The sequence below is a fragment of the Seriola lalandi genome, unplaced genomic scaffold, assembly GCF_002814215.2.
Source record: "Seriola lalandi dorsalis isolate HSWRI2012SDOR001 ecotype SW California unplaced genomic scaffold, Sedor1 jcf7180002054907, whole genome shotgun sequence".
Lineage (NCBI taxonomy): Eukaryota > Metazoa > Chordata > Actinopteri > Carangiformes > Carangidae > Seriola > Seriola lalandi.
This window is the reverse complement of record NW_019525459.1, coordinates 457,027-466,605: the sequence shown is the minus strand read 5'-3', so window position 1 is coordinate 466,605 and position 9,579 is coordinate 457,027. Positions and strand designations below refer to the sequence as shown.

The 9,579-nt window shown below is 40.6% G+C and overlaps 2 protein-coding genes across 3 annotated transcripts in view; one reads left to right on the top strand and one right to left on the bottom strand.

Annotated features, from left to right (window-relative positions):
- The window catches only part of sh2d3a (SH2 domain containing 3A), a 17,363-nt gene extending 14,278 nt beyond the window's left edge, over nt 1–3,085 (bottom strand). The window contains exons 1-5 of the mRNA XM_023430604.2: nt 2,901–3,085; nt 2,587–2,678; nt 2,335–2,452; nt 293–354; nt 4–164 (exon numbers count right to left, since the gene is read on the bottom strand). Coding sequence (XP_023286372.1) covers nt 4–164; nt 293–354; nt 2,335–2,452; nt 2,587–2,676 — 431 coding nt within the window. The 5' untranslated portion in view covers nt 2,677–2,678; nt 2,901–3,085. The remainder of the gene's footprint in view (nt 1–3; nt 165–292; nt 355–2,334; nt 2,453–2,586; nt 2,679–2,900) is intronic.
- Nucleotides 3,086–5,601: 2,516 nt separating this feature from the next.
- Nucleotides 5,602–9,579, top strand: part of vav1 (vav guanine nucleotide exchange factor 1) — a 19,196-nt gene continuing 15,218 nt past the window's right edge. For both annotated transcript variants that reach the window (XM_023430543.2, XM_023430542.2), the window contains exons 1-4: nt 5,602–5,752; nt 6,454–6,549; nt 6,675–6,791; nt 9,429–9,545. In XM_023430543.2, the coding sequence (XP_023286311.1) occupies nt 6,463–6,549; nt 6,675–6,791; nt 9,429–9,545 (321 nt within the window). In that variant the 5' untranslated portion in view covers nt 5,602–5,752; nt 6,454–6,462. The remainder of the gene's footprint in view (nt 5,753–6,453; nt 6,550–6,674; nt 6,792–9,428; nt 9,546–9,579) is intronic.

Genomic DNA, 9,579 nt, shown 5'->3' with positions numbered 1-9,579 from the left:
TACTTGCGTTTGCTGTCCTGACAGCGGTCTGTCGCACTGATGTGAGCGTTGTCCTCATTCAGGGGGCGTAACTGTGAACAGGAGGCAGACAGGCGGTGCTTTTTGTCTGCGCGGTGCAGGCGGGGCAGAAAACTCTGACGAAACAGATCCTTCCGAGGCTTCACCTGCAGGACATGGTAGATACCCAAATATTGTGGCTCCTGAAGCTACTGTTTGCATTGTCTTAAAGGGAGGTGGTAAATGTGTTCTGAGGAGGTGTCTGTGTTGTGTGACCTTAAGTGAGTTGTCTCACCAGGTCAATAGACGATCCCAGGGAGTACTTTCGGCTCACCCTGCGCTCCAGCACCTGCACAGCTGAGGGTACAAAGGCATATTGTAAAGAAATAGTTCAACATTTTGGAAAGAATGCGTACATGCTTGAGAGTTAAAGGAAAGAAGAGCCACTCTAATGTCCGCCAGGTTAGCTGTTTTGACATATTTCCTGTCAGAGTTGCCCAAAATGTTGAACTATTCCTTTAATAGTGGACATTATTATTATTTGATTATACTAAGCAAAAACAAGTCAGTAAACGACCCGGATAAATAATGGTTTCAGTGGATAAACCGGCCTGTCACTCTAAACGTGAATGAGGCATAAACAAAGAGTGCTCTGCAAATTGAAATGGATGATTTTAGTTTATCTGTAGGCTTCTATCATAAACACCTCACACAGAAACATATTTACATGAAAAACCTCAATAAACTTGTATCCAAAATGAGCACGTAAACTGAATCTGCTGTGCATAAAATGAGCAAATGAAACAGACAGTCTTCGATGTGTATGTACAGTATGTATGTATGTATCTATGTGTGGGGGAATGTGCACATGTAGTCAGTGTGCACACTAGGACCGGGCGGCAAGATTAAAATCCATGTCACAGTATTAAGAATGATATATTTCCATTATAAATATGGCTGGGTATAGTGATGGAGACTCATGTCGGAAGCATTTTATTGCAACTTTATGCATCACGGAGAAAAGTGATGAGCAATGAAAGCACAAACACTGTGTAACGCCACCCCATGCTGAAGGAATCCTTCCTGCCGACCACATTTAACCCCATAACTACATCATACCTACCACATGTCCAAATAAGGTCATTCTTCTTGGACTACATCACATTGTGTGAAGATTGTATTGGATACCTAATCCTAAACACTACCTCACCTCCCCCCTGACTCATGTTGTATCCCAATCACCTCTGTCCCACTAAGAGAGGCTAACTGACCATGAGACACAGGGACACAGGCTGTTTGTTGTGGCTATGACCTCCATCACCAGAGGCTCTGGCTATCCTCTCTCTGCTAACACATGCACCTGGTCTGAACAACCTTGGCTCCTAGAAACAGGCAGTGCACTATTGTTTATAGCAAATTACATATGCCTGTGATCAATGGAGAGCCTTTAAGACAACACAGACTGAAAAACAAAAGACAACAGACAACAAAAAAACAAGCTAGATCAAACCTCAATGCTTTTTTTGGTGCCAACCAAAACGTGTCTGTGTCACGCAGAAGGAAAAGTGTCCAGTACCGAAAGCTGGCATCACATGTCAGATTCATAAACTCGTTTATATTTAGTTTCTTATTTAAATAAAAAAAATAATTTGGTAATTTGGCTTCTTCTCTTAAATGGAAAATAAGATGTTGTTGAGAAATGTGCTTATATCTGTAAACAACAGCTATTAAAATAAATATTGTTTTGGAATTTCTACCAAAAATCATTTTAAACAATAAGCAATATATAGTATCATATTGCAAATATATGCAAAGCATCATTCAAAACTATTTGTGCAAAGAACTCACGAACACACTACGATATTTATGACTGGATTAACTTGCTAGGTGTAAAAATGATCAGCTGGGTCCCTGTTTCTCCCAGTTTTTATGCAGCGTTAAACAATGCCCACCCCCAAAAATTTGCTGTGGTGGTAATTTGAATAAGCATTAATTAGCATTATGCAATATTTAAACACAAAACTAAAACACTGAAGGTTTTAAAACCAGGGACCATCCTCAAGACAGGTCCCTTAAGATCAAGTAACAGAACAAGACTCGCCTTAAGGCGCCTTTTCAGCTGAAACTTTGCTTTAGAGCACAAACAAACAGTGAGCCTGAAGCTGTCATGGCTGCCAGAGTTCTGGGGCCTGGTTGTCTGCTTTGCCTGGTTGGTAATCCAACCTGGCATGTGATACGAAATGATATTGATATAAACTGTTCAACAAATGATGAATATTAACACCGTCTCCCAGCCCTAGTGTGCATGTGTGCTTGTGTGTGGCCGGTGCGCGTCACCATAGTGTGGGTCCAGTCTCTCTCTGTGTTGTGAAAGCTGATTCAGGATGGTCTCTCGGTGCGCTGCATCCTCTATCCCTGCATCCTTCAGTTCTCCATCAGTTACATTCAGCAGGCCCTGCAGCGAAACAAGGTGATTAAAGATAATAAAAAGAAACTGAGGATTATGAAGATTGAAGTGCACAAAAGAAGACGGAAGAGATATTGACAAGCACACACAAGCACAAGATGGCGTTTTCAACATTCACATACCTCAAGACCATAATATTCGCTTTCTAGTGTCTTGGTGTACTGGGGCAGGCCGATCTGTCTTAGCCACCAGGCGATAGAGCGATTATTCATGTCTGAACAGAAGAGGTACTGATTACATACCAGCACACATGCAAACTCACACACACACACACACACACATGCTTGTACATGTTTTTTTTTTGTGCACAAGTTTCTGAGAAATGTCCAAATTAGAGAGTTTTAAAGAGTCTGACTCCAGCTTACTTTTAGAAAGCACACAAGCAGAGAGACATTGTGGTGTTTGCACTGCAGCAGCAACAGTATGTAACACCTACCTGTGTATAGGGTCCACCGAGGCACTCTGGGATTTTACTTCTCTCTTTCTCCTTGTAATATTTCTATCTCATAGTGCTTCTTACTTTTCCTACTTTCCCTCAATTTGATCTCTTCCTTTGCAGCTGCTCTCATCTAGGATGTAGCCTCTGTCATTAAGCCCATCTCTGACTTGTCTTTGTGGCGATAGTGGAAGCCCGCTCCCCCTCAAACCTGCTGGGTCACTCAAAAAGCCAATCAGATGTGTGCAGTGGGCTTGCAGTACCCTCTCAGAAGGCAGCAAATCACAGCAGAGGAATTAGCATGAGCTCTCAGGAGGCGGAGAACGCAGGTTGAGGCATGCCATGGGAGAGAGATAGAGTCCTGAAAAGCATGAAGTGGGGGGGGGTAGGGGTATGAAACTGTAAGACTGTTAGGCAGCTGTCAACATGTCAAGTCAGAGATAGGCATGCATGCACAGTGGCGTGTCTTCTTATCTGTCTGTCTGTCCAGGTCTTATGTGAGGAGATACAGTATCTGCAGGGGAAATGGAGATGGGTGTTAGACTGACACCTGGTGTTGAAGTAAATAGTGACACAGGCCTTTTTCTCCCGGGGTGATTTAAAGGGCTTTCAGTCTGTGTATACAGAAAGTGTGAGTTTACTAGGCAGGGAGTATGGTGTATGAAGCATTATGGGTAATGTAGGACCCAGTGTGATTTTGGAGCTTGATGCCTTCTAAAAGTCAGGACATCTCAGCCTCCACTGCCTCCATTTTCACTAACCCTAACCCTAACTAACCCTTTTAATCATTCTCTTGCACGACCACCAATTTTATGGACAGAAGAAATAACACACCCTTTATTTAAAAAAATAAAGAATTAAATTTAAACGTAGTAGACACACCTTTGCTCAATTTAATTTGCCAAATTGCCACAACCTCACTTGCTGATATATATGACTGAGTCAGTTCGCTGAATTAATGACTCGTCTCTACTTATGCAATAGTTTCACTATTGTGGCATTTACCAATATCCTGTAATTACCCCTTGTGACGACAGTGGCTGCTGTTCGGCCAAAGTTGGAGAGGCTCACCTTAAAACTGACCAACTGCTTTAACGATCTTTATGTCCAAACCAAAAAAAAACAAAACATATCTCAACTAGCATCTCGACAAGCAGATAGTTTAGGTGTTGTGGCCAAAAGATTTGAAACTTTATTCCCTGCCACCTCAGTACAATGGAGTCATATAAAGGTTTCAAATTTCTGGATATTCCTGTCACCAGAGGATTGTTTCTGGAAAAACCTGTTTTTCAAATCTACTTTTATCGATCCCTTAACCAGATCAAATGAAATTGCATTCAGATCTATTATATTGGGGTGGCAAAAGAAATCTCAAAAGAGCAGAAAAATAGATGGATACATAGATTAATAGATAAAGTACTTTAGTAATCCCAAAGGGAAATTGTAGTGTTGCAGCAGCCAGTTGACATGAAGCACAAAAACAATCAGGTAGGTAAATAACAGACAATGCAATTAAGGGCTAAAATCTGTAGAGTAACTATAATATAATATAATATAATATAATTTAATATAATATAATATAATACGCCATACTTTAGTGCAAGTCGGTAAGTCAGCAAGTCGGCAGATAGATAGACACCACAAAGGTTAAATGCAGAGACTGTATATAAAAAGGTTAAATGGAAAAATGTGTTTTTGTATGTGTGTGATTTGGGTGAACTGACCCTTTTAAGGAAAAAAAGAATCCACCCAAAAATGCCATTTGCACTGTGTTGGTCTGATGAATTGGGAGAGTAAGATCAAGATCGACAAATATAGACAACTGTCTGGCTTCGTTCTACATCAGAATGCGATGACTGAATCGCTGATATCACCAGTTGACGCCATCTGTTGAACTAGTGACTCTAAATTAGTGACTTGGAGTTTTCTGTTGGAGATGTTACATCTGGATAAGTTTTGACTGTAGGGATTCCCAGTTGTGAATACAAAAATGTGCTCACATGCCAGTAAAAGCACCTCTGGGTGCTGTCGGCGTCTGAGCAGCTGTTTCATTATTCATGGAGCAGCTCCGTGATTTTTCCTTCAATGACATTATGACAGCAGTCTGTCTCTCTGCTGTTCAGCTTTCGGGCAGACTTCAAGAATTTAATATGAGTTGCTCAATACTAAATGAATATATTACTCTAATATAGTCTTTTTCCCCTAAAGCTGCTGTAACTGGTTTAATCAAAACAGCATTTTAGAATCATAAAAGTGGATAAAACATCTCTGTAAAAAACCTTCAACTTGGTACCTCTAAATTTTGCATGTTACCCACTGAAACTTAAATAACACATAAACATAAGTGAGGAATGTATGAGATATGCATATGATATCACCACATTAGAAGTTTGTTTGGAGGGCAGTCTGTGTAATGCTGTGGTAATCTTTGCATGTGTGTGTGTGTGTGTGAGTGTGTGTGAGTGTGTACACACAAACACTCACTCCAAGCCTTTCTGATCTTGTGTGTACATTTACAGACCATTTCACACACAGTGCACACCGTTTTATCAATTTGTACCACTCTACTAGCAGCAGCAACACCAACAGCAGCAGCTTTTTGTGGGTGTGTGTGTGTGCGTGTGCATGTGCGTGCATGCATCTGTGAGTATCAATGCAACTGTGTGAGGGTGCGTCAGAGGAAAAAGGAAGTTGCGGGATGAAGTTAAAAGCCTTCAGCACAGTGCAGCTCTGCAGAACACCCACCACGGAAGAAAGTCAGAACAAGAGCGCCGAAGTCTAAAAATGAGATAATGAAAGCAAGGTGAACATCGAGAACGAAGACATAGAACTGCCAGGAGAAACTACTTAAGGTGAGAGCTGACTGTAATACCAGCCTACATTGATATACAGTTAGAAAGTTACAGTCATCTGGAACAGCAGTGGCATTTTAATTTTTTTGAATTTTACTGGGTTTTAAGAAGGCTACAATATTTTACCGAAAGGAATAAACTGCTCTGTGTTCGCTACAAGTCCGACTGAAATGCTGATGATTTGGTCTCAGACTAATTGAATAATGTTCAGTGTTTCATGTCCAGGTTCTAGTTTTACAAAAAAAAAAAAGAGAAGGGGTTAGACTGTGACAAAGGGACCTTCAGAGCTGCTTCATATGTGTATAAAGCTGAAGCTGCTTTTATATGTGTGAATTCAGACAGTGGATACTTCTCATTTCTATTCAGTGTTAACTCCACAAATGATCTTAAAAAAAAGTTGTTGGCTTCTTGTGAAGCAAATTCATCTCTGATTGTCAGGAGAGCGCTAACTTACAGTCTGACAAAGTGATTCACTGCTACTGGGTGCTGTGCAGAGCAATAGTGACCACTGGTTGCTGAATAATGTTATTTAACAAAATCCTATCAATCTATCTATCTATCTATCTATCTATCTATCTATCTATCTATCTATCTATCTATCTATCTATTTATCTATCTATTTATTTATCTATCTATCTATCTACCTGCTTGTGTGTCTGTCTGTCTGTCTGTCTGTCTGTCTGTCTTTCTGTCTGTTTTAGAAAACAAAGATGGAGTTGTGGCGGCAGTGTGCGATGTGGCTGATCGACTGCCGAGTTCTTCCTGAGAACCACCGGGTCACATGGGAAGGCGCACAGGTAAATTGTGTCACATACATGTACGTAGTCATAGCTTCGTATACCCATACTGTCTTGGTTCCCAACTTTAATTGTGTGTGTGTGTGTGTGGGTGTATGCGTGTGTGTGTGTGTGTGCGATGAAAGGTGTGTGACCTGGCTCAGGCTCTGAGAGATGGCGTGCTGCTTTGCCAGTTGCTCAACAACCTGCTGCCACAGGCGGTCAACCTGAGAGAGATCAACCTGCGCCCACAGATGTCCCAGGTAGCAAACACACACACACACACACACACACACACACACACACACACACACACACACACACACACAAACACACACACACACACACACACACACACACACACACACACAAACCTTTTCCTGCTCCATTTCCATAGGACATTTCCTTAGCGACCAGCAGGCAGTATTGAAGCCCCGCAGCAGCCTGATAGGAAAATGCTGTGATCTCTATCTGTTAACCTTTTTCCCAGAAGATCAACTTGTTTCATGAGTTTTGTAGGAATCAGTGTCATTAGTTTGAAGGAAGACAGAATAAGCACTGCAAAGTGATTTGTGAGTCCGAAAAAAGATGTTGATTTGTATGAGACACAAGCTGAAATGATCTCACTGCTCTGGCTCATATTTTCCTGTTTTGCACATTTAGGACCTTTAGGACTCAACAATCTACAAAAATTAAGAGATAAGATGGAGATTTTTACTCCATATATGTAATAAAAATACAAAAACTATATATTTAATTTGCATCTGGATCTAAAGCTGTACAAATTTATACAAAAATAGTTACATAATATCATGTGCCAGATTTTTTCCATTCAAATTAAGAGCTGTAGTTAGTAATGAAACAGTGCTGAAAATGTCAATGTCAATGTTTTAAAGGAATAGTTTTAGACATTTTGGGAAATACCCTTATTGACTTTCTTGCCGAGAATCAGATGAGAAGATTAAAATCATTCTCTTGTCTGCATACTAAATATGAAGCTGCTGCCAGTTAGCTTAGCTTAGCAAAAAGAATGGAAATAGGGGAAACAGCAAGCTTGCACACAGTACACCTTATTTTTTGTATGGAATAACACATACAACATACAACCTTTTTTAACCTTTGGGCAGAAACATTTTACACTCTTTATTCTCTAAGCTGACCACCTGCTGATTGAAGCTTCATATTCACCAAACAAAACAAACAACATGAGAGTGGTATCAATCAATCCCATCTGACACAACCAAGTACACAAGAAACCTGGAGTGAAAAGAATAACAAAGAAACTGGGTCATCTCTGAGTGGACAGAGAGAGTTAGAGGAGAGGGGGTGAGCGAAATATGAAACACGAGAGTGACAGAACGAGAGAGTGTGACAAAGAAAGAGACATTGCTGTCACGCGGTTGGCCAAAACTTGTGTAGGGAAGTCCTTGAATCGTATCTGAAAGGACTGTCTGTGATGTCTTTAACGTGTGTGTGTGTGTGTGTGTGTGTGTGTGTGTGTGTGTGTGTGTAAGCGTGTGTGTGACTGTGTGTGTGTGTGTACATAGGAGTTAATGTGCTTCGACACGTGCAATGTGAAACTCTGGGAAATCCTATGAGGTCAAGGGTGGTTAAGAAACATCCGGTGATTAAGAAAAGACAGGAGTCCACTCTGACGTGTACACACATGTACACACATGTACACACATGTACTCGCACACAAACACCAACCTGATGACATTGTACAAGTAGAGGACCTCCCCTGCTCTCTTGCATTAAGGTTCACTGCTCTGTGCGTTACTGTTGCAGCGACAGACGTACGCCTGTGAGTTAATGTAAACTCCTGACAGAGTGATGTGAAGTGTGCAGCAGTATCAGTCAGAACTCAACATTTCCCCTTTTCTCAAATTAGAGTTCCGCATTTCCCACTGCTGAACAGACAGACGGAGACAGAGAGAGAGAGAGAGAGAGAGAGAGAGAGAGAGAGAGAGAGAGAGAGCAGCTAGTTCAGGAAGTTATGTAAAACTGCATATGTCTGACCACCATGTCAGTCGCATTGTGCTCTGCTCTGTGCTCTCTGTGGTTTCTTCTGTAGTTATATTATAGCTTTAAAATTCTGCCTCTCCTATTGCTTCTTTTAAATTCAGGCGTCTCTTCGCATCAGCTCATTACTGTTCATATTCATGTGGTCTGTGCGGCTGATTAGCGTTCATTTACACTTTGATAAAGGTTTTTTTTTTGTGCGACTATTTGTGGTTGTGTATACATGGCAGCCACAACAGTTTTTCAAACTTAAGAGTTGTCTCATTGGACAAACAGCAGAACCAATGTGATATTCAACACTATTTTCATCTGACTATGTTCAACAATGTCTGACGATTCTGTTTGAAGTCTGCCTGCTTTGTGATGTGTAACACTGGCTGCCTCATGTGCTCTACAGTATGAGCGTTAACATGTTTATTATGCTTATTTTCATTTTTTGAAATGTTTAGTCTCATTTTTTGCTAAGTTTTTAAGGTTTTTTTTTTGTTTTTGCTGTATCTTGTTAAAGATATGCATTTGAATGTTGTTGCCCATGTTTCATTTAAGTAGCCATTTGGATGAACATTATTATAATTACACAACAAATTAATGTGTATTGATCCTGTTTTCATCGCTGATTCATCTGTTGATTATCTTTATATTCAATTTGCATTAAAATAGAACAAGAGTAAAGCAGCAAATTCTTACATGTGAGACACTGTATGTTTGGCAAAGATTGTTGGATTGTTTGGATTGTTGTCAATTAATTATCTGTTGATCAACTCATTAATAAAGGGGCTTTTTCCTAGAGGTTGTCGTACGCTGTAGAGATTGTAGAGCCATGACTAACCATTTCAACAGTCAAGTAAAGAAATATTTGTGTTTGTGTTTGTGTTTAGTTTCTGTGCCTAAAGAACATCCGGACGTTCCTGGGAGTTAGCCAAGAGAGGTTTCATCTCAAGAAGAGTGAACTGTTTGAGGCCTTTGACCTGTTTGATGTTCGGGACTTCGCAAAGGTATCACCCCAACACACCTGCCTACCCACCCACC